We start from the raw sequence: 25,920 nt of genomic DNA on the forward strand, positions 1-25,920 counted from the left end.
CAGGATGACGTGAATGGGGCAAAGCCTTTGGGACCCCATTATTTGATGATAGGCGGAAAAGCGCAGGGTAAACTACCTGGGTCAGATTGCGGTGGTGTGTGGCAGAGTGGTGCTTAGGTGTCATCGACAAGACGGCGGTCTCTTTGGGTTAACCTGAGGCGGTCCAGGTGGGTGCCTGGGAATGTTTTATCCATAAGAGAGGAGGATCACCTGTCTCTGTTATCATCTGAGCTCCAGTATTTCGAATTCGGTATTGCAGCACTCTCTGAGGTTCAGAGACCGGATAGAGGCGAGATCCTGGCGGGTGGTTACACCTACGATTGGTCTGGTCACTCTGATGGTTATCATGCCAAAGGAGTTGCTGCAGCTGTGTTCAACAAGCTGACTCCCATGATAATTGAGGTAACATCGATCAATGAGCGTATTATCAGACTAAGGATTCGTCAGTCCTTTGGTGTCATTTCCCTGGTCTCTGAATATGTTCCGACAGAGGCGAGTGATCTCACCATGAAGGACACATTCTCTGCTGTGCTCAAGTCTGCAGTTGAGCAGTGCCCCAAGTGAGACACTGTTCTAGTCTTGGGGGATTTCAATGCATCGACTAGAACTTTTAGGGATTGTTATGAGACACGTGTTGGTCCGCATGGGTCTGGAACTGTAAACCACAATAGGACTAAGTAAGTTGACTTTGCAAGAAGTCGTGGACTTAGGGTGGCTGGTTCATTCTTTCAGCGCCCACAGGCTCATCACTGGACTTGGTATTCCAATGCTGCTGATGTGGCAGAGGAGATTGAGCATGCGCTCGTTGATGGTCGCTTGAGGATGATCCAGAACTACAGGGTCTACCGGAATGCTGAGTTCCTCAATACCGACCATACGCTTGTTGTAGCAACTCTGAAGTTGCAGCTTAAATCCAGGAGAATGGTACCATCCCAGCCTAGCTGGATGTTAGCAAGCTCAAGGAAGAGAGGGTAGCTGAGGAGTTTGCGAACAGGCTGAGTGGGGATTTGGGGGGTCTGATGTCTGAACTATACTCTGGTACTGAGCGTGCTGTGAGATGTGGTGGTACCATCTCTGATTTATTTTCAGTTGTTACTGGAGTTCGTCAGGGGAGTGTACTGGCCCCACACTTTTCAACACTTGTATGGACTGGATTCTGGGGAGGATGTCGGAGAGTTCAAGCTGCGGTGCATCATTTTGGAGTGTCAAGATCTCTGACCTTGACTTCTCCGATGATGCAGTCATCTTTGCAGAGACTCTGCATATCCTTTTGGGGGCCCTCGAGGTGCTGAATGGGGAGTCAGAACCACTAGGGTTATGGGTTTCCTGTGTCAAAACTAAGATGCAGGCTTTCAATGACATCTTGGGATGTTGCTATCTTGTCTGTACCTGTTTGTGGTGAGGATGTTGAGGTCACGGAGAGATTCACTTATCTTGGCAGTGCTATTCATGTCTCCGATGGCTATGAGCCAGAGGTCAATGGACGTCTGGATCGGGACTGGGGTGTCATGGATTCACTGGATCATGGGGTGTGGCACTGTCTGAACTTGTGCAGGATGATGAAAGTCCGAGTCTTCAGTTCCTTGGTGCTTCCAGTCTTGCTCTAAGGATGTGAAACTTGGACTCTGATCAGGGATCTGATGAAGTTCAGAGACTTAACTCCTTTGGTATCAGGTCTCTTCAGAGAATCCTTGGCTATCGCTGGTCGGTCTTTGTGTCTAATGAGTCGTTGCTGAGAGACTCAAATAAGATTTGTTCCCTGTATTGTCCGTGAGCATCAACTGTGGCTGCATGGGCATGTAGCTCATTTTCCTGACACTGATCCTGCTCACCAGATTCTCTCAGCGAGGGAGCCTCATGAGTGCAGGAGGCCAACTGGCCGATCACGTGCCTCGTGGTTGCAGCAGGTTGATCAGTATCTCAAGGAGATGGGGATGAGCCATGTATCTGCTTGGGGGTCCTAGTATTGGCTTAATGGTTAGGGTAGCTGGCTTAAGATCTTAGAGTCTTGAGTTCAAGCTCCTGTCTACTTGTTGAATTAACACGAGGCTGGTTGACTCAACCTCAACCTTCCAAAGTCGACAAATAGAGTACCAGCTTGCTAGTAACAGGGGCTATGCATCAGCAGCATAGCTGATTTTCTCTGATAATGTTATGAAGACACAGACTCCAATTACTAAGTTTGTGCTTTAGTGAAGGAAGATGAAGATGTCCAGAAAATACTACAGACTTCAAATTGAAGAGAAGGTTCTGAGATAAGTTTTTGTCAGTCCTCAAATTTTCCCAAAGCCTTAATGCACGTGAATGATCCGTCTGATGTTCTTGAAAACCCACTTTAATATTTGCCGATGACTCCACCCTGTTAGAGAATGATACGGCATTCTTGTGAAAGGTCAGCCAATGCTGAACCCCTTTCATTAGACCTGGCCAAGATAAGTCACTGGTCAACTACGTGAAACATGACGTTCAATGTTGGCAGTGAGACGCTCTCACACTGTCTCGATGCCAAAGTTCAGCAATCAAACTATCCAATTAGTGGGGCGGCTTTGCTCCAAAAAACAGTTCGATTGTACACTTTCCCTTAAAAGCATGAAACTTGGCACATGGTTCGAGTAACACCATGCAATGATTTTAGACCAGGGGCCACCGGAAATTGCACCCCATAAGGTGGCCATCTTGGATTTCAAAATGGCCACCACTATGGACCTGTTTTGTTAAATATCTCCTAAACTAGTACAGATATTGAGACAGTTGAAATGCCTATAACTACATTTTTGGGCTCTAGGAATGCAATAGTGACATTAAATGTTTGAAAATTGTGGCTGCCATCTTGAAATCCCGCCATCCACAGCTATTTTGCTTGAAAGGTCTATGCTCACATTTCAGAGACAAAGAAATTTTTGATGCTTTAAAATATTGATTAAACTATGAAACTGGTAGTAGTTATGCATCTACTCATTTCAGGGACATCATCCATTGTTATGGTGACATCGCAAGCTCATCAGTTATTCACAGTGTGCAAAATGTGCAGAAGGTGGGGAAGGAGGCTTTGGAATCATTTGTGTAAGAAAGGCTCATTGAGCGTAAAAAGCCTCTCAATGATGTCCTCTCCCGCAACAAGTTGCCATTATTTGGCAGCTCATCAGGAAAAGCCCAGCCTAAAGACAAACAGAAGGTAGCCTCATTAAAGAGCAATGTGCAATTGTTTTCCCGCCTTTACATTGCTTGTCAGACACGTGAGGGAAACCTTGATGATTTTTTCCGTCATGAAAATTAGCCTTTTCCTCCATCCCTGTCCCAGGCAGGGAAGCTTCGAACTGGAACAAAGAGTGATCTTTTGCAATGCTTTGAGGAAATTGCACCGGCAAGTACACAGGCTGCAGAGGTTACATGTGTAATACTTGAAGGGGCAGTGATTGTTCAAATGCTAAAGCCTGGAAGAGCGAAGACCTTTGGGGAATATGCCAAAGAGGTATTCATCCCATTTGTTCTCTCCCAGTACAAATCTGCAACCCGACTTGACCTGGTGTGGAACCGTTGCCTGCCTGAAAGTCTGAAGAGCATGACCCGAGAAAAGCGTGGCAGGGGAGTTCGTTGACGTGTGGGTACCTCAGTTGCAGTTCCTGGACAATGGCAGAATTTTCTTCGTGTCGACCAAAACAAGACAGAACTTTTCAATTTCCTGTCCAATGAAATAATCAAGTCAGTTGAAGACCAGAGCAAAGAGTTAGTAGTCACACTGGAAACAGAGGTTCTTACTGCTCCACCATGCATGGATCTAGAATCACTTGCTCCATGCAGCCAAGAAGAGGCAGATGGCCACATGTTCCTCCATGCAGCTGATGCGGCACAGAGAGGGAATGACAGGATCCTAATCCGAACCGTTGATAAAGATGTTGTCGTACTTGCAGTTATGGCAATTCAGAGACTTTCTGTGAAGATATGGTTAGCCTTTGGAACAGGGAAGAGCTTGCGATTCCTCCCTGCACATGACATAGCCACTGCTCTCGGCCCTGAGATGTCTAAGGCCCCCCCCCCCCATGTTTCATGCACTGACAGGATGTGACACTGTGTCAGCGTTTGCTGGGTGTGGTAAGCGAACTGCATGGGCTGTATGGGAGTCGTTCCCAGAGCTCACAGATGCACTGTCTGAAGTCAACCATGAACAAACAGATATAACTGAGTCCTGTATGACCATTATTGCAAGATTCGTCATTTTGATGTATAATTGCACAAGTACCTGTAGTGACATTAATACAGCACAAAAGAAATTGTTTGCAAAGAAAGGCAGACCTCTGGAATCAATTCTGCATACACACCATGCTCTGGTGCAGCATGTTAGGCATGCAGTGTACCAAGGAGTATTATGCTGGGGCCAGGCATTACATGCACAGCCTGAGCTCCCATGTCCAAGTGAGTGGGGTTGGGAAAAAACATCCGACAGTCAGTTTAAACCGATTTGGACAACACTACCGGAAGCCGCAAAGATCTGCAATGAACTTATCCGGTGTGGATGCACAAAAGGATGCACTGATCGCTGCAGGTGTAAGAAGTCTGCACTTCCATGCACATCACTTTGTTCTTGTGATGGGGAATGCAACAGAGACTAGAAAAGTCAAGTGACGGTAACTGTGGTTTTTTTGCCAACTGCTTGTGATGTTTTCTTGATGGTTCATTCCTTCACATATTGTGCTAACTGATGATAGTTTATATTAGCCTTTGGATGGTGGCTATCTTGGATTATAAGATAGCTGCCACATATTCAATCTCACCATTGGATTCCTGGACCCCTAAAATGTGGTATAGGCGTTCAAACTGTATTTATATCTTTACTACTTAATGAGATATTGAGCAAAATAGTTTGTCAATGGTGGCCATCTTGGATTTCAAGATGGCAGCCACAATTTTCAAACATTTTATGTCACCATTTGCTTCCTAGAGCCGTAAAATGTAGGTATAGGCGGTTCAACTGTCTCGATATCTGTACTAGTTAATGAGATATTTAACAAAACAGGTCCACACTGGCGGGCATTTTGAAATCCAAGATGGCCACCATACCGGGTGCAATTTCTGGTGGCCCCTGGACTAAAAATCTTTGTATTGTATTACTCTAACCATGTGCCAAGTTTCATGCTTTTAAGGGAAAGTGCACAATTGATCAGCGAAGCCACCCCACTAAATCTACTTTTCTGAATAGCCACTGAAAGAGGTGCAGTCACTGGAAATCCTTGGCCTCACAATCAAAGCTGCGAGAATCAAAGGCCACTCACTATCTTTTAAAGTTGCATCACTCTTTAAAAAAAATATTCTCCGGAGAGCAAAGGCATTCTTGAGCCGCACCGAGCTCATCAAGTCTTTCATATGGAGCTCCACGGAATATGGCTCCCCATTCTGGGCTGGTACTCTGCTTCCAACATAGCTCCCCTTGAGCAGTGAAAAACAAGGCCTTTCACACCAATGGAATCTCAAGTACTGTCTCTTAAACTGGTGACAAGTTGGTGGGCTCTCTTGTATATGCAAGCTTACATCTAACATTGCTTTTCCTGCCCTCAAATACCTCTGCTCTCCTCACGTGACCCTCCCCCACCCAACTTTGTCCTACATACTCCTTGATAGTTTATTGAACCTACTGCCCTTTGTCATTTAGCTCCTCCATGAGCCTAAACTCTTAAATAAAAAATAATTTTTATTTAAATATTTAATCGTTTATAACTCGTAAACATTTTAAAGTTGAATAGTCAGAGGAAAATTAACTCTAAAGCAGTCCATTACTAACATGTTTTTCCTGCACAAACTTAGCAAGCACATCTTGGACTCACAGACTTAAAACCTGATTCTGCATAATTAAGCTACAAATAATTATATACTTATATTATTTTGGAACATCTTAAAAATGACAAATGTTTTCCATTTGTTGCTGTCATCGTACTGTAATAAAATATAATATTAGTATTGCATCCTGCCCCTTTTATTTTAATTTAAAGCTTAACTCTGACCAAGTTCTAGTATTATATTGGAACCACTTGATTTTCTTAGCTTTAATGTGGCTGACCAGAAGAGGGCAATGTTTGCAACAACAAAAAAGGTTTATCGTGTCACAAGCTGGAAACACACAAGAGGGAAAAACAACTTCACAAACATTATCCTCGAGTATAAAAGCAATTTCTCAACACAATCAGATGAACTCACCTGTTGGCATCTCTGCCTTCATCTCTATTTCCACCTCTGCCGTGATGAGGAAGTTGTGATTTGCTTGCACTCTGCGTCCCCTCCGTGCTGTACGGCCCTTTGATGAATCGCACTTGATGTTGATGTAATTTACTGTGCTACTGTCTGCACACAACCATGAAAGGACCCTTATGAGCCCACCTGGATGCAGGTGCACAAAGTTCTACGGAACATAATATTGAAATATAAGGGTATGTTCTTTTGAACGTATGAGTCCCCTAGGACCATGAAGCTACCGTTCTTGTTGTTAAAGGCCGTTATGGGAACACAGAAAAAAGGGGCTAAAGGTTTAAACGTGTATTAAACAATAATAAGGAATGGGTTATGAGGGTAATGAAAGACAAGGATTTATTAGCAGTGTCATCATGGTTGACGTCTCGCAATATAATATATTAGCGCGATTAAAAATACCGTTTTTTCCTCGCATCTTCATGTCTGTCAAAAAACCAGTGTCAAGGTGCACAACTACAGCTCATAACCTATCCATTGAGGTGTTTCCCCCCCCCCCCCCCGCTTTCCCGTTTTCATGCCACTGTCCACACAAAATTCATCAATCAATTCTATACAGAGTCCGGGGGACTCAAACAAACTGTAAAGTGATCCTTCATTTGTGAATGAAAATGTAATGGGCAATGTCCAAAATTTGATGGCTGAGCTTTACAGAAAGGTTTGATCTTCATCTATTCATGCATGAGTGCAGCAGCTGGCTGTTGGTTTGCATCATTTTTTAGAGGCATAGCTGTGTCTGTGCTCCTGTCGGTCAGTCAGGTCAGGGATTTAAAATTTGTGTGAGAGTGCCAGCAATTAAAATGCCTTACTCTTTTGAAAGTAGTGGGACGTTAAGCATCCACTACTAAAGTTAGCAGATGGGAACTGCCAGCTCAATGTCCCCTGTGAAGGGTAACAGACTCATTGATGCAGCACAGAGCCTATAAAGCAGCAGGATCACAGTTTATAGTCAGGTCAGGCAATGAACCAGGTCAAGGTAGCTCAAAGACCAGTAACACTACCTTTGAGCTATCCCATCAACCCAAGTTTAACCTTCGATAACTCTTTCACAAATGCAACGTCCATGAAATCAGCATCCCCTGTTAATGGAGTCAAGAGAACATGAGCAAGAGTATATCAAGTAAGTGAATATTAATGGAGGCCTGATATAAACAAAGCAGGAAATATTTCAAACAAATCTACCCATAAACTTTAAATGAAGGATAGTATTCAAAGAGGTACTTAAAAGGGGCACGTGACACCAACTCCTGAAGAGGTAAACAATCATATTTTTATTGCCATAATTATCACCTAACCTGGAGTCGAGGCGGTAAATATTTTGCAAGATGTGCGGAGCTAGTTTTGCAACTATTCAATTGATTTCCTTCTCGTGTGCCTCTCCTTTATTTATACCTCGCTTGCCATTTTTTTTTTCCTTGTGATTTGTATTTCTTCTGTTCTTTTTACCAACTGCATTGCTGAAGGATCTCTGAAAGAAAACGTTCTCGTCTGGAGTGTGTGGTTATACCAAACTCGGAAACGCACAGACTGGTTGTATTCTAATTAATAACAGAGCAGGCCAGAAACCTGAAACTACATATCCAGGTTCAAATCCTATAAACCATATTCAGTTGTCCATCGTCTCTTTATGCCACTGTATTTCAAGATAAAACACAGAGACGCCATTGCCCTGTATGTAAACAAAGTACAAGCGCTTCTATGAGCTCTCTCTACTAAACAGTCCCTCATCCCAGTAGCAGTTCCATTACTTTCAAGATATTTGGTGAAAAGATCAAAAGTTAGTGGTCTTATATTTTCAACATCATTATATTTAACCCAGCAAAGTATCCTATCCTTACATTGTGACTCAGAAAAATGAAAATCCTCCTAACTTCTTCAGAGACTCTCTCAGTCTCTCACACACGTGCCATACTCTTCGCAGAGTGTCAGTGCCACCAAAACAGCTTCCTTAGCAAGTGTTATACTGGGTGGTTTGCCATTGCCTTCCCAGTAGTTATGGCAGTAATTTAGAATTTGGCCATGGTGCTGTTAAAAATATCCATTTCAGAGAAGAGGCTTTACAACATGCTAGTTTCACAGAGATGTTCCTCAAGGCTTTACAACATGCAAGGCATCTCATGGATATTCCTCCAGGGCTGATGACATGCAAGGAATCGCAGATGTTCCTCCAAGCCTTACAACATACAAATAATCACACACACATTCTGCTCTGCCCAGCAGAATGCCATACTAATTCCAGCTGCCATGTCTATGTACACGTGTAAATGGTGAGCAGTTGTGACTGGCAAAGTCTAGGAATGGTGAGGCACGTACATCGTAATAGTGAGCACGAATGAAGAAAAACAAAGCCCCAAACTGGCTCCTTGTGCGAAGTAAGTGTCGTGTGAAAATAGACGGGTTCATCTATTCCTTTGCTGTGAGACTCCATGGTAATTTGTGTCACATCCACAAAACCAAACGCAGCGGGTTTGTATGGTATACAATAGCCATTGTCAACCATTAGGGCATCTATTTTATGTTTGTAACTCACAGCCCTCATTTTCTCATTCTTTTTAAACAAAGCATAGGCCTTCAAAGGGCTTTAAGAAGCTGGCGCTCTGCGTGATCTTAGTGATGTGTTATTTTATTGAATGATACAATAACAAAAGTCAAATAATTAATCATTCCTAGAGATTAAAATAATAATAGTGATAATGAGAAGAAGATGAAGAAGAATAAGAAGAAGAGAATGTAGAGGAAGATGAAGCAAAGGCAAAATGGATTTCAGCTTTTTGTAAAAATATATGGAGCATTCAAAATGTTATTGGAGTGAAATTACTCACATGAGCCAAAAACACCGTTTTTATTTTTCAATATTATAAATACATATAATTTGAAAAATAACAAAACAAATCCCTTACTCATTATATATACTTACTCATTATACATTGAAAAATAATAAAACGAGTTTTGCAAGAATCTTGTTCATGGAGGATTGCATCTCATTCATAGTCGTTAGGAACTTCCTTCACATGCACCGCATGTAAGCTTTTGTATTGGGATCAGCTATGGTAAAAACTTTAATGAGCTCACCCCTTGATGCTTGCCGGGTATTCATCTTGAGCGGCCGACTGGGGTTTCTGTGCCGAAGAGTGCACTTCGCTGCTGAGAACTGCAGCCTCGCCTTCCTTTTCACCATCGTCTTGTCTTCATCTTCTGCAGTACAACAACAATCAAACTCCATTATCCCTCAACTACAACATGATCCAATTCCTCACATTTAGGTGTGGACTCTCAAATGTGAAGCCTTCAGTTGAGTCTTGTGCCATTTCACTGAATTGAAGAAATTATTTATTTATTTATTTATTTTCTTTTTCCTGTCACATATTGAGCCTGTTTAAAAAGGCAGAGTAAAAATTATCTGTTTCTTATCCCAAAATATAATATATACGTTGTTTTTTCATCTGATTCCGTACATAATGCTGACGCCAAGCTCGAAATTCGAACGTGTATTTACAGTGTTGTATATATTCAGTGGTAACTTTAAAACAGGACGTGCTGCAGGTCTTAAAATTTAGATTTAGCTATTTGAATACATGCAGATTAATATAATGGGTTGCACTTCATGTTTCCCGAAACTTTTTTTTTGCCCTTTATGTGACAGTATGTGTACCCACTTTGTGAGCCATGCACATATACATATGTTTAATAAATAATGTTAAAGAATTTACCTCACGAAAATAATTAGTTATTATTATTATATTGTTGTAGATTTCCGCCCGTCGGCGTGCGAACGACCGCGTCTAACCAATAGCGGTCGCTTCGCCCACCGAATGGACAATCCAGTCGCGGCTTTCCGGATCAACGCCGGAAACCAGCCACGGGTGTGTTTTTAACCACACCACAACCTTGTCCGCACTCTACCCGCGCTACAGGGTCTGATCGCCAAATCTTCGATTTACCTAATTATTCACGCGGGTAGGTTACCAAGAAATTGTACCTCAACGGGACCGCTTGGAAACGAGCCCCTTAAGCAGCTCGCTTCCTTTTGGGATAACCGAGCGGGGTATTATCGCGCAGTCCCGTTGGACCCGATCACTTTACCGGCTATTTAAAAACCAACTATATTCCGAGTGCAAGATGGGGCAGTTCAATGAGGGAATGGACGCAACGAACAGGTTTAAATTCACAAAAGGACATTTATTATAATAAAGCACATATACAATTAAACAAGGCAAAACACATGCAATTATACAAGCAACAAAAGCACGACAAAAGAACTACAACCATCTACTTATTATGTACAGTCACTTGCACTTAACAGCAGTTCCTACTTATTAGAGAGGCCCACGGACACACGTACGCACACACACACACACCCAAGAAATGGTGGCAGAGGCTTTTAATAACGAGCTCCAGCTCGGAGGACAGGTGAGCTGAAACCCAGAACCTATCTCGAACCTCTCCACCTCGTGTGGTCTTCAAGTTGTTCGGACCCGGGCTCCAGCGAGAGCGAGCTGGATCCAATCGCCGTGAGCTGCGATCCTTCCCGAGCTCCCGCGAATCCTCCCGCGCTTCTCAGCACATGCTGGTGAGACGAGGCGCCGATCCTTCCCGTCGATGAGTTGCTTCCCCGAGGAACCACCTCCACGAAGAGGTAGATGAGTCGCACCAAGCCGGGAACCACACTGGAGAACAAAGAGCTCCACGAACCAAGAAGAAGAAGCCACCACTCGCAGCTCGAGCCAAGCGACCGGCTTAACTTCCTTCCAAGCAAAGCAGCTCGAAGCAAAAAGCTCTCCCGAGCCAAGCAGAAGCCGAAGCTCACGGAACCATCAAAGCAAAAAGCCTCCTCCCGAGCCAGGCCTCAGCCAAAGCTCACTGAGCCAGCCAAAGCAAAAAGCTTCCGAAGGCCTCAACCCTAACGCAAGCCAAGCAGGACCCGACGGTCTGCTGAACGACTCCCCTCAACTCCCTTCTCCAACTCTGCCCTCCAACTCAGCACACGAACAAAAGAAAAGATCTCCTCTTATCCTTCTCCCACCCTTCCGCCGCTCCCGGCGTGACTCATGACTCGTGCCCTCGTGCTCTATCCCCCGCTCAGCCATGGGTGGGAGGGAGTTGTTGACATCATGAGTCACGGGACGGCAGGGTGGTTCTTCCTCTTCTCAGAAGAGGGGGAGGGATGTCTCCATTGTTCGTTTCCTAACTATTAAATCGATCCGCAGCGCATCTAATCGATTTCTGAACATTTAAACAATGAAAGGTGAGCTATCTAGGGAACAAGCACTTATCGACATAGCTGACTAAAGGAACCTGTATGTTGTGTGCAATCAAATTCCCAAATTCGTAACAATATGAAATACAATGCAATCGGAACTTATTCACACGAAAACCAACCAAACTTATATTAAAGGTGATGATGGAGTCTAAAGACATTCTCACAAGACTTGATCAAACAATCAGCCAAATATCCTCTGTTTAACATGATGGAAAAAACCTTCTCAGCACGTTCCACAAAATCATCCTTTACTGAACAAATTCTCGCAAATCTAAAGGCCCGGTCACACCTTGACGTTTTAGCCAACGTATGCCGATTTTTGAATTTTTTTTCTAAAATGCTGGCACACGTTGAATACGTTATGGGTAAGTTTTGATAACATTGAGAGCACGCTGAAAAACAATGCCATACGTCGTTGTACGTTGGCTTTAAACGTTGTACTTTTTGGTTGTCCTCAAATTTTTTCATGCTTGAAATTTCACGACGTATGCCGGCGTATGACTCACACGTTCCGCTACGCTGGCCACAAGTTGTATGCACGGTCTGCGATCGTTGACAGACGTCAACACATGCTACTTGTAAGTTAATCATAAGTTGAGACACGCCGAGGTAATGTTCAGCGTACCCGAAACTTATTTCTAATCTATGATTAACGTGTTGTTGGCACGTTACGCGATCGTTGCCACACATCGACAGACGTTACTTTTAAGTTACTCATAGGCTGAAAGACGTTGGTATAATGGATCGTCCTTGCGTCAGCGTCCACGGCCACGGCCACGGCCAGGCTGTTAGGGTTTGCTTATTTGCAGCATTCTTCAAACTTTTCTTCGGCATGACGAGGATGTTCACACTTCGATGTCTAGCTTGGCTATGATTCCAATTGTCCATCGGTAGCGTCTATTTAAAATAGTCGAGTTTGAGCGTTTTAACACGTTCAGAAGAAACGCTTCAAATTTCCAAACCCCAGCGTCAAAAAACAAAGGCGAGTGACAGCAATTTAAATCGTTGATTGTAAACAATGAAAATAGCTGAGTGGTACCGTTTAAAAGTCGTTGAGTGTAAAAAAAAATCCAATTGTTGAGCGCAAGCGTCTACTTTCAATAGTGGAGATGCAGCCATTTAAATCATTGAGTGGCTGCCTATGAATAGCAAACCCTACGTCACCGGCAAAGATAAACTGCCGCACGATATGGATAAGTTAGGCTATCGTTGGGCATAGTTTGTGAACGCCGGCTACACGATAATTATTTGTTGGTATATCGTATCTATAAGTAATTAAAGCGCTCGATGCACATTATTAGTTCATTGTGCATTTGTCCAACCCGTTATGAATAGACCTAAATCGTAAAAACAAGCTATAGCTCATTGTTGAAAAAGCCCCATAAAAAATTAGCCGCGAAGAACTTCGAACAATGGTGAAAAGATGTCTCCTACCCGTGGACACGCGGACGCAAGGACGATCCATCATAACCCACACCCTCCCCCTCACACTCACCTACTACTGCCAACATGAACAAACTACTACTAATACTGATACTGATACTGATACTGATACTGTTACTGCTGACATGGACATCGACTCAAAAAGGACTCGAAAACACTGTTGGGTTCCCCTTTTATGAGCAGCATTTTTATATACCAATTCCCAAAATCGCTGGGAACACGTCTTTATATGGCAGTTGTAAGCTAGAAACACGTTAATTTTTTTTTTTTTTGTCGACCGGAAGACGTCATTGGAATACGTCTACATACGTCGATGTGTGTTGGGACTACGTAAAGAATTGGTTCAAAGCACGTCAAACATAAGTTAGAAATAAGTTTCGCGTAAAAAAGACATTACCGCGACGTGTTTCGACTTATGAGTAGCTTATAAGTAGCCTTTGTGGACGTGTGTAAGCGTCCACATATCGTGTGTAAAACTTATCCCCATCTCATGCGGAACGTGTGTCATACGCCGAGTACGTCGTAAAATTTTGAACATGTTTAAAATTTCTTGACGTACTTTACTTACTACGACGTATGATAGCGTACTTTAGCGTTCTACTCACGTATACCAAACTTACTCATACCGTATTTGACGTGCCCCAACGTTTTAGACACATTTTTCTTAGGTCGGCATACGCTGGCAAGATCGCCAAGGTGTGACCGCGATGTTGTCACTTCCATTTCTACGGCAGTTATGATTCGAATCGTTGTGCGTCAGCCTTTTAATAGGCTACGTCACGACATCGTCGGCGATGCGTGCAACGCGCTCTGCCTAAGTTAGACTATCGTTGGGCATCGGTTGTGTAGGCCGGCAACAGGTTCAGCATTCGTTGGTATAAGTTATCTATAACACAACGAAACGTTCTGTGTCCGTTACCAATGCGTTATACATAAGACCAAGTCGCTATGAATACGTCCGAATCTTTAAAAAAAAAACATCAAAAGTTCAACGTAAGCCAGCGTTTTACATATATTTTAATACGTTGCCATCGCTGGCTAAAACGTCAAGGTGTGACCGGGCCTTAAGGAGCTGAGATGAAAAGACATTGTAACCCATTTTAATTGGTACATTGCGACCTGGAAAGGTGTACAAGATCACCGGGAAACTGAAATTATCAACTTTATGATATACACTTGTACTAAAACCATTCTGTTCAACTCTAACCAACACACCCAGAGATACAGCAACTGTACAATCATTACCACTCCTGTTTGCAATCAGGTTATCTGGATAAATCTTGTGAAGCTGCCTATGTAAAAAATTATAGTTAACCACACAAATATCATCCATATAACAACATGTATGAGATAAAATCCTAATCTTTTTCTCCTTCATCAGTTTCTGCATGAATGAAAATTCACAGAAAATCAGAAAAATGTCTGCTAGAAGGGGGCTGCAATTCCCACCCATGGGAATACACTTAACCTGTGAAACATTATCCCACAAAAAGATACAAAAGTATAAAATGAAATAAAATTAACAGCATCCTTAAACTTCTACTTATCAAAAACAATGAAAACTTGAGTATTTCTTTTTAGAAAAGAATGCTCCATCAAACCTGACACACAAAACTTATTAAAAGAGTTAAAAACCTTGTCAATTACTTTGAAAAGTGACTCCCTCACTCATACTAAATCCAAATTTGTATCTAAAATTGAAAAATCAAAAACTTCAACTGACTTGATGTTGAGGCATCTAATTCTATTTAAGAACTCTAAAGAACAATTAATGCTGCAGAAAGAGTTAATATCAGAATTCTTCTCAACTGCAAATCAATATTTCCTGAACTGTTCCCAAACAACTTGGAAGCCTGAGTTAACTATAACCGATAACTGTTTGGTGGAACACTGCCTGGCACCCGCGAGAAACCTATACATGTACGGGTTCTTATGAAGCTTAGGAATCCAGAAAAGCTGAGGAATACAAAGATTTACCTCTTTACATTTAATTCTGAAATTATTAACTTAAACTTCCTGAAACTCAGAGATAATATCTTGGAGCAACTTATGACAAGGAACATATGTGCAATTTCCTATACGAGTGAAAGTAACCGTATCAATGACTAACTCTCTTAATAAATCCTCTACATAAAACTTTTTACAAATCACAACAAAATTATTAGCAGCCTTATCTGCTGGAGCTATTATGTAGCTGTCATGGAGATCCCAAATGTCTTTACGAACACTCGGCTTGTTCAACACTGGTTTAGACCGACACAGTGAAAGCAAGCCCCGACTACTAAATAAATTAATCCTATTATCCAGGACTTCCACAACTCTGTGAAACCATGCATTAAAACTGTTCATAGATAACTTAAACTTGGTGCACATTTTAAAAAACAAAATTAGAGCAGAATCCACAATTGAAGACCGAATGCAGCTCCAAGGTTGAGTTACTGGTTTCCTATATTTAGCTCCCATTTTCATCAGAGCTCTAATTTCACTATTCCTAATTATATTCAAATCCCCAGAAATGACGTGTCCACAAGGACTATACAAATATGTATATGTATATGTATACAGTATATATATATATATATATATATATATATATATATATATATATATATATATATATATATATATATATATATGTATATATATAGTCTTATGAAGATGGTGGCGCACCATCCTGGTCAGCCCTCTGTCAGCTCGCAAGAGTCTTAAGCCACCATTTTGTTTGGCCTGCTGAACAATGCCTCGACTTGGAACAGGCCGTAATGATTTCTTAACGATAAAGTTTTTTTTTTCCACTTTCCTCACTGATATCATTGAATGCCTGATCATCATAGCTACGAATCGCTGGATACATTGCAATGTTTATAAATGCCCTGAGACGCTAGCGTGTACAACACTACAGGCAAACTGAAATCATCAACTTTATGATATACACTTGTACTAAAACCATTCTGTTCAACTCTAACCAACACATCCAGATATACAGCAACTTTCGGCTTTGTTTTGTGGCTTTGTTTTTGGCTTTGTTTCATTTCCACACATGCCATAACTTCTGGAATCTCTTAAACTAAGCTGAATAACAAAATTTAATCTCCAGGATTGAATTGAGCAGCAGTTTCGACTGATAAAAAAGGTGTTAATTTGTCAAACTCATACATATTTTGGCATTTTGGGCATCTTCGGGAGGTGTTTAATATGATGGATTGGCAATCTCTAATCAGTTGCCAAGCCAGCTGCTCCATATCATCCATTTTGTGAGAGTGCTTTCATAAGTGCTTAAGCTTAAGCCACTTGCAGAGTGGCTTATTCACACGATATCAATTCTGGAGTTGAACAAAACTCAGGGGCCACTCGCCTCGACTTGAACAAAGTTCAGGGGTCACTCGCCTGTGTTTGGCTCCACGTTGTTCTGTAGTGCGTTGGGCGGTGGATATATCACTGAAAAGGTGCAATTTTATTTTACACCACTTTTCCCCTTTTTGTACAATCTTCTTTCATTATACAACCCACCACTTCAGCAAAGAGAAATAGGTATTAAAAAAATTTAAACATTTCGTTTTTAAAAGTTTCTTCAACCGTTTTGTTGGAGTGCTTGGTTAAGCCACTTAGTGAGCGCTCTTCAACTGCGATGGCGGTATTGCAGCTCGATGTCGGAGTTATGAAGGCAAAATAAATTAGATGATTACAATGAGTAAAAAATGGTTTTAGTTGTTACAAAGCAATGAATTGCCACATCATGGCAGGATAGCTGAGAGGTATATGCACATTGCACACTCACTCTTAGCTGTCTAACTTGGGTTCAAATCCCACCCAGCTATAAACTGTCATCCCGGTGTTTCATAGGCAGGATGATTCATCAATGTGTGTGCTGCCTATTGGACGGACATTAAACTGGGCGTCACATCTGCCGGAATCCCCACTCTCCTCCCTCCCTCTCTCTTACCCACACTCCCTCCCTTCCACCCACCCTCACTCTCACCCACCCCTCCCTCCCTCTCACCCACCCCTCCCTCTCACCCACCCCTCCCTCTCACCCACCCCTCCCTCTCTCTCTCCAATCCCTCCCCGTGTTCTCCCACTCCTCCCCCTCTTTTGAGGGGACTGTTAAGGACTCTCTCTGTCGAGTGCAGCCTGTGGCTGCTGGTTGCATCATTGGTTGAGACGCAGCTATGCCGCTGATGCAGTGTCCCCTTTACCAGTACACTGGTGCTCATTTTGCCGACCTCGGAAGGATGACAGGCTGAGTCAACCTCCTGGTGTATTTTAATTCAGCGGCCAACGGAGCTTGAACTCAGGACCCTAGGATCCCAAACTGTCACCCTAACCACTAAGCCAACACCAGGTGTTAAGGACTGACAGGTTTGTTTTGAATTTATAGCTGTTCCCCACATGGTGGCATGTACAAATCAGATTCGGAGTGAAGCAACCAGAGGGGTGCAAAGGTCGCTGCATGTGCGAGCATGCATGCCATGCATGCAGGCAGGCTTTTGCCAGGTACATAGTGTGGATTTTAAATCCTCCTGCCCAGTTTTATATAGAAACCAGCAGTTAAAAAGAAAACGTTGCTGTTTGGGCACATTTAATCGCCCTTCCTCTCCCCTCATGCTGCCTCCCCTTCCCCTCACATCGCCTTCTGTTCCCCTCACACTGCCTTCCCCTACCCTTGTGTTGCCTTTCTCCCCTTACCTCACATGGCCTTCCCTTCCCCTCAAGCTGCCTTACTTTCCCTTCCCCTCACACTACATTCTCTTCCCATCATGCTGCCTTACCTTCCCTTGTTCTCATGCTGCCTTCGCTTCCCATCACCTTGCCTTCCCTGCACCCCCTCACCCTTTCCTCCTCCCAAAACACCTCCATTCTCCACTCCCATGCTATCTCTGCATGCTGTATTAATGAGGTGCTTTAATGTACCCCGTTTTGTTCAATCCTGTACTGCACCTCCTCCCCCTTCTCCACAAGCCCCACTACCAAATGCAAGTTTTGAACCCCCTCCCCAAATGCTTACCTCCTCCCAAACCCCCTCAACACTTCCCCCTTTCCTCTCTCCCCCATCCCCCACCACTTCCCAGAGTGCATAGCGATGTTTTGTGAGGCATCGCTCTCCTCACACCCCCCTTCCTCACCCCCTCTCATCTCTCCCACCTCTCCTCCCTCACCCCCTCTCAGCTCTCCCACCGCTCCTCTCTCCTTGCTCCCTTCTCCATCCTCTCTCTCCTCCATCCTCTCTCCTTCCTTTTCCCCTCTCTGTCTTCTCTTCCTCCCCTCCTTCCTCTCCTCCTTCCTCTCCCTTCCCTCTCTCTCTCTCCCCCTCCCGCCCACTCTCCCTCCTCCCTCCCCTCTCTCTCCGCTCCCTCCTTAGGCAGGTGCAATCCCTCCCCTCTCTCTCCGCTCCCTCCTTAGGCAGGTGCAACCCCTCCCCTCCCTCCTCTACCTCTTTCTCTCCCCCCTCAATATTCCCATCTGCGAAGTGATGGGTTGTATTTGCTAGTGAAGTTATAAGAACAGGAAATTTGTTGATGTATGGACTAAAAATGAATAATTTTGTTGAAAAGTAGACCTGAAGGTGATATCCAGGAGCACTTATCTGGAACTGGACTTACATGAACTGGGATACCCAGAACATTGCACCTGCCTGGGTATTCTTTTTGCATACCAGGAACAAACTTAGAAAGGAGATTAGACGAAAAAGGAAATCCAAAGCCCTTTGGTATTCAGTGACCCTCAAGTATCAGTGACCCTCAACCAAACCTCAAGTATTTGTCTGATATTCACCATGAGCGGAAAGAGCGCAAGGCTCTTGGCAGTGTCCTTCTCATGATCTTTACCTTCGGGCTGGGGTTTTCCCTTCTGACTGGGCCCAGGCAAAAATGGTATAGTTAGAACTATGGTATATGAGAGTTGGACTCTCATATACATAGTTGGTTACAGTTATAATTACGGTCGTATGCAGAGAATAACTGGAGTAAAGAGATGCTATTTTTGCCTGCATGACATTATATTGAATCCCTTTTGTCAGATGGGGATAAGATAAACCAAACCACTGGTCAGTTACTTGGAACATGATGTTCAATGCCGGCCAATCACAGGCTCTCACACTGTATTTTCACAAATATTGGCAATCAAAATATCCAATCCACTTCTCTAGATAGTTACCGATAGAGGTATAGTCCACAGAACTACTTGAGCTCACTATCTGCCAGAACCTTTCATGGGAGGATCACATCACCAAACTAGAACGGGCACTCATAGAGTGCATACCTTCGCCGCCACTACTTTTTTGTTCTTGGTATGAATGTGGGGAACTGGTTTCATATGAATGGTCTTATGACACAAACCACATATCTATAATGTCATGACCCCCCCCCGACTTTCGGGGGCTACGGACTAAACAACAATCAACTCACGTCGTTTTGGCGAGTCTTCACTCGCAAGCTCGGTGAATACAACATTTCAACAAGAGAAGGTAATCTCGTTACTTTCGAAATCTTTTGATTTCGTAAGTATATTGATGACTTCCGTCCTCTGTTTGTGTGTTTGTTTGTAGGCACGATAACTAGAGAACGGAAGAAGCTACCAATGTCAAATTACAACACGTGATTCAGGAGGGTGGTGGCTAGCGCTGATTAGATTTTGGTCAAAATCGGTCAAAGGTCAAGGTCACAGTGAGGTCAAACATCCAAAACATTTGATTTTTGATGGTTTGGTACAGAATTATCGTAGAAACTTCTGGTTTGCGTCGCTACCTTCTCTAGAGACAGCTTTTATAAGACAAGGTCAAAGGTCAAGTTGACGATTTCGTAAGTACCAGTCTATGACTGCTTGTTTGATGCTGGTTTCATGCAAATCGAATAAGAATTGACTGAGTTATGCCGAAAACCGCATATTTTTCAAGGGCCTGACCCCCCCCCCCGACATTTTACCCCAACCGGTGACGTGTTATGACGTCATTGTGTCACAAGATTGGGCATTAAATTCTGAACATTTTGGTGCTGGGTTCATGTAAAGCGGACAAGAATTGACCGCGTTATGACAAAAACCGCATATTTTTTGACCCCTAACCTTTGACCCCTAACCGGTAACAAGAGTATGGGCGTCATTGTGTCATATTGCATATCACAAGATTAGGGGTTGAATTCTGAACATTTTGGCGTTAGTTGCATTCAAATTGAATAAAAATTGACTGTGTTATCGTAAAAAGACGATTTTGACCTTTTCGTGACCTTGACCTTGACCTTTGACCCGAACGATCCCAAAATCTAATCGAATGCTTCCTGGCTAATAACCAATCATCCCACCAAATTTCATGCAATTCGGTTTAATACTTTTTGAGTTATACGAATCACAAGATTACAAATAAATAAATAAATACACGCCGACCAAAACATAACCTTTCGCAGAATGCGAAGGTAACTAGCTCCTAAGGCCAGTTGTCATCTGAGTATTGTTTGGAGAGCTAAAGCATTCCTGAGCTGTAGGGTGCTCATCACAGTGTACAAGGCTTTCATACTGAGCTTCATGAAGGAGGGCTCTACACTCTGGGCTGGTGCTCAAACTTACAAAATTATTCCCCTTGAGGGCTGAAGTGGTCAAAAACAAGGCCTTCCACTCCAATATAATTTCACAGCAGGAATTACATATCCAGGGACTGTTACTATCCCACCAGTAGCAAGTTGTTGGGCTCTGTTATACAAGCTGACATCTGCATTTGCTCCTCCTGCCCTATCCTACCTCTGCCCTCCCCAAGCCACTCAGGTCACATGCGTTCCACAAGAAACCCTTGCCTGCTTACCCTCCACAACTCCAGACTGCTCGCTCAGCGACTTTAATCCATCCACTTTCTCTCCTGATTGGTGAATTGTCTCTCTGTGACAGGTTCACTTCAGTGAACATCCTGTTCACTTCAGTCATTCAAATGTTCTGCACATCGTTAGCTCATGCATATCCACAATTTCTTCCACACACACTTTCTTTTCCACTCTTTCTGATTTTGTTCCACCTGGTTATTGCTGCTCGTTTGTGTGTTATTCATTGCTTCCTCCTTGTGTATGTCAACACCTCATCCCTCAATACTCTTCGGTAGTCTGTTAACATGCTCACCTTTGTTGTTTCACTCCTTCATGAGCCTAGTGTTTCTTGTATGGACCAAAAGTAAAATTTCTCAGCCAGTAACTGTATTTTGCTCTGCTACCAACCAAGTTCATTGCCAAAGTGAAAGCAATGCCTACCAGGACAGTTCTTGAGGCGAACTGCAGCTTTGGAACGTCTTCTCGCTCTGATGGTTGGTAAATTGCCACAGCTGAAGACAAAATTCTTCTCAGAATCTTCACCCACGGTAAAAATGGCAAATAGCAGGGATGGGTTAAGGGAGAGAAAACAAAAGTTGCAAAATATTTCAGACAGGAGGGAACGTGAAACACTTTGTGTGTATACTGCGTCACCTTACCTTGGGACTGAAATTTACAAGGAAAGCATCCACATACGTATTACATAAATAGCTATTACATTTTGATTTCCCCCATCTCTAACCCCCACATTTAAAGGTATGCAATTTTCAATCATGCTAATTGTCTTTATTGTACACTCTGCATCAATATGTGTGATGTATGCAAAAATTCCCCCATCAAAACCTGATGGGGGAAATTGTGCATATATCACACACAGGACAAAGACATTAAGAGAACATCATTCTACCTTAATATGAATTACAAGGACATAAAAATAAAACATGACAAATCACCAGAGTATATGGGATAATTGAAACCTGGGATCTCAGAATTGTTGGCTTGTCTTATTACTATATTCCTCAAGAAGTATGGTTGTCTAAATGTGCTCTTCTTTTCTCCCACCTTGTATCAAAAATGGAATTAAAATGTTTGAATCTCTCATGACAAAAAGTGTCAACATTAGGTTTTTTTTTCTTCAAAAATGCAAAGTAACATTCATTTTCTCTACCTTTATCTGCTCCTGGTTTTGCCTCGTCATTGGAAAATTGCACCTGAAAACTGGAGTGTTTTCTAACTGGTTTGAATACTTTTACTGCAAACTAAATACTCTCAGCACTTGGCAAAACTGGCTTTTCCTCTGCTTCTCGATGTTACTTTCCAGTGGGCTGCTTTACATCCATGTTAACGATAAGTGACAACACCCTAACTGAAAAAAAACATACCGATTGATCTCAAGTGCAGCCTGCCACTGCAATACTTCCAATTTAAGCAAAACAAATGAATAAAACCCATCATATAAGCAGAAATTCCTCTTATTCAACTATCTATGGAAATAGCAGCAGTTTTCATTTGTCCTAATGATTCCATGATAAATATATTAATTGAGTAATCAGAACAATGACATCAACTGTGAGGTTAGGGAAGAACAATACTGCCACAAACCTCTATTATTCACTTGTGATGGGTATTATCAACTGAAAGCTGACAAAGGTCCTCCTGTCATGTGTACAGGGGAAGCATGCAATAAGTCAGTACAGAATCTCCCAATGCACCACCTAATACCCACGGGGTCTCCACCTCACAAACATCCAAACGGTAATTGGCCAGTTAAACCGTGGGTGGGGTTTCACTGGCCAATTTCCCACGCCAGTTTTGCATCCAGTTAGTGGTCGCACTATCCGACAAGTTTCCCTCCAATGGCAAACAAGATGGCATCCCGATGCTGATAATTAACAGATATATTTATAATAATGACAATAACATTATGACAGATATCGTGAGAAAACAGGAATAATAACCTACATGAGGCCGACATGCTGGGGAAGGCCAGGGGAAGGGCCGAGGGAGGGGACGGGGATGGGACTTTGATGAAACCGGGCGGAGAGGAGGGAGATGGACCTGAGGCAGTGTGGTGTTGTTGGTGCCTCAATCGCATGTCGAGCAACCTGCATGGGGATCCCCACAGTGAGAAACTGGTGCCGATGTGCTGAGGAAGGGTGGGGGAGGGGAAGAGACTTCGACGAATGAAACTTTTGTTGGAAATATAAGAAAATGAAAAGATTTATGGGACACAGACCCCTTATACTGAGTCTGTGCGGTGGCACCGTGCAGGCAGAATGCATGCTGCAAATAATGAAGCCTGCACCTCCTATGGCGAGAAGAAAGACCATCTCAGAGACAGGGATCTGTACCAAGCCAAAAGAGATGGGGATCTGCACCAAGCCGAGAGGCTGTGGAGGTGCTAACCGTCTCAAAAATTAATCTCAGCAAGAGGAACCATAATGGGTGTTGAGCATAGAGGATAAGAAGGCCATTTCATGGACCAGCAGAAGAAGTCTTCTGAATACCTTCAGAAGACCAGATTGCCCACCAGAGCAGAGACGGTGCCATTCCACAAACCACAAAGTTGCATCAACCGCACATAAATCACGAAAAAAAAAAAATATATATATATATATATATATATATATATATATATATATATATATATATATATATATATATATATATATATATATATATATATATATATATCTATCAGTTAAGGCCAGAAGACAAGTGGAAGAAGATATGAGAATGATGGAAGCCGAGGGCTCGTCAGTGGGTGGACAGATGGATGGTGGAGATGCGGCCGCAATGGCACGGGAAGAGGCTATGCAGCAAAGTCAGGGCTTGGAATGTGGAGTGTCACTGGGGACCAAGCGGCAAAGACAAGGTGTGACAAAAGGGGATGAGACATGAACCCACCCTGATGGAGAAGGGGAACAAATCTGACTTGCAGTCGTGGATCGAGGAAAAACACCTACAGACAGAGGGGATGAAAACAAGAATGGCGGATGATAATGGGCAGACGGATGGAGGGGAACAGTGGGGTGGAGGAGAGGAGGAGCAGGAGGATGAGGATCATGAGGAACAGCAAAGACTGAAAGAAGAGCTAGCAAACAAAATAGTGAAGATGAGATCGCTACCACTCAGGGAAAGATCACAACAGTGCAGAATAGAAAACAACAAACAAACAAAAATACTAGTTAGAAGAACCAACAAAGCACTCAAGAGATTGGTAACAAAATCATCCCCCTTAAAGGAACTAAACACCATGAGTTTTGCAGTTGCACTTCTCATTCAAGGAAAAATAACAGGAAAACATCATCGCAAGAGGAGCAAACCAGCCCCTATGAACAGAGACCCGACACCACCATGGAAACAGAGACTACAGACACAAAGGGAGCAACTGAGAAAGGAAATGCGACAAAGAAAACAATTCATAAGGAGAAATTGAAGCCCAAAGCAAATGAGGAGAATACAATAAATAAAAACAAATGAAATTGAAAATAAAGACCGAGATGGAATGGTTGTTGAAAGCAAACTCAAAATAAAAACTAGAAAGAGAAATCAGAGATTGCAGACCCTGACCAGGACTTGTTTTGTGTGGTGTATTTTGTGTGGCAAATAAATGGAAGGATGTACTAAGTGATCGGTCATTGATTGCAAATTAAAGGTCTAAATGGTCTCGTAGATGTGTAAAAGTCAAAGGTCTGAAAGGGTCTAAAGGGTCGAAATGGTCTAAAGTATCTAAAGGGTCTGAAAAAGTCGAAGGGGTCTAAAGGGTATTGAAAGATCTGAAAGGTGTGAAGGTCCTAAAGACCTAATGGTCTAAAAGGGTAGAAAGAAGTCTAAAGGGTTTTAAGGGACTTCAGGGATATAAAAGGTCAAATCAGCTATAGAAGGTCTTTGAGTTCTAAAGGGTATAATGAACTCTACAGGTCTTATAGGTCTAAGAGAGTCCATAGCGTCAACATGGTCTGAAGTGTCCAGTTTATGAAAGGGTCTTAGGGGTCTATATGGTCTTAAGGTTCTGAAGGGTCTTAAAGGTCTAAAATATTTTAGAGGTCATAAGGGTCTTTGAGGTATTAAGGTTCTAAAGAGTCAAAGGGTTGACAAGGTTTTAGTATTGTAAAGAGTCTGAGGGGTCTAAAGGGTCTTACAGGTGTTGGGGGTGGGTCTAAAGAGTCTTAAATGTTCATTTCATTTGAAAGGGTCTTAAAGAGTCTTAGGGTTATAAAGGGGTCTCAAGTGGTCTTTGGGGTCTTGGGGTTATAAAGGGCCTTAAGGGTATTAGAGGTCTTAGGGTTCTCAAGGTTCTAAAGTGTCTAAGGGGTCTTAGGCTTGTAAGCAGTCTTGAGGGTCTCAAGGAGTTTCAAGGTTTGTTGGAGTCTAATGTAATTAATACACCTACTTGCATTCTGTGAGGACAAGCAAACAAACAAGAAAGATGTCGTGCATAACACGATACATACAAAATCCAAATAAACAATAGTTGCATGGATACAATAGTTGCAATACAAACTAGATGGGGAGAACTCGCTCGAGTGCAAAACCTCCGCCGCCAATAATGCTGGGTCACTTAAGTGAACCTGATAATTCATTGTAGGTCAAAACGGATCAGACTCAACTGAACCACGATTGAATAAACTAAACTAGATCGACGCGCATGAAGAAATGCCCAAAAAATAAAATCGAATTTTTTTTGAAAAAAAAGGTGGAAAATTTCTTTTTTTTTCTCTAACAATTTTTTTTTTTTGGGGGAGGGGGGGGGGTTGGAAATCACTTAAAACTTGTAGAAATGCAAAAAAAAAAATTCTAATATTTTTCAAATAAAATCGAAATCTTTTTGAAAAAAAGTTGCAAATTTTATTTTTCTCTAGCAAATTTATTTATTTTTGGTTGGAAATCACTTTAAACATGTAGAAATGCAAAAACAAAAATTCAAATATTTTTTCAAAATGGCCATCATAGCGGCCATATTTGACTTTGGACCAAGTCCAAAATCTAATGGCATGATCCTTGGACCATACCTAATCCCCCCACCAAGTTTCGTCGAAATCCGTCCAGGAGTTTTTCCGTAATACTGTTCACAAACAAACAAACAGACAGGGGTGAAAACAGTAACCTCCGTCCATCTTCGATGGCGGAGGTTAACTTGAGGGGTAGCACTCGGGAGAGTGCAAAACCTCCGCTGCCAATACTGCTGAGTCA

The 25,920-nt window shown here is 42.7% G+C and overlaps 1 protein-coding gene across 17 annotated transcripts in view; it reads right to left on the reverse strand.

The window, feature by feature from the left end:
- LOC147026954 (signal peptide, CUB and EGF-like domain-containing protein 2) overlaps positions 1–25,920 on the reverse strand; it is a 506,981-nt gene that overhangs the window by 26,024 nt on the left and 455,037 nt on the right. For 15 of the 17 annotated variants that reach the window (XM_085882882.1, XM_085882881.1, XM_085882887.1 and 12 more), the window contains 3 exons: positions 21,166–21,261; positions 9,310–9,432; positions 6,190–6,333 (listed from right to left, as the gene is read on the reverse strand). In XM_085882882.1, the coding sequence (XP_085739008.1) occupies positions 6,190–6,333; positions 9,310–9,432; positions 21,166–21,261 (363 nt within the window). The remainder of the gene's footprint in view (positions 1–6,189; positions 6,334–9,309; positions 9,433–21,165; positions 21,262–25,920) is intronic. The other 2 variants (XM_085882885.1, XM_085882880.1) reach the window with 1 other exon arrangement.

Source organism: Eptatretus burgeri, chromosome 5 (genome assembly GCF_056783735.1).
Source record: "Eptatretus burgeri isolate ZD-2024b chromosome 5, Ebu_testis_v1, whole genome shotgun sequence".
NCBI classification, from domain to species: Eukaryota; Metazoa; Chordata; class Myxini; order Myxiniformes; family Myxinidae; genus Eptatretus; species Eptatretus burgeri.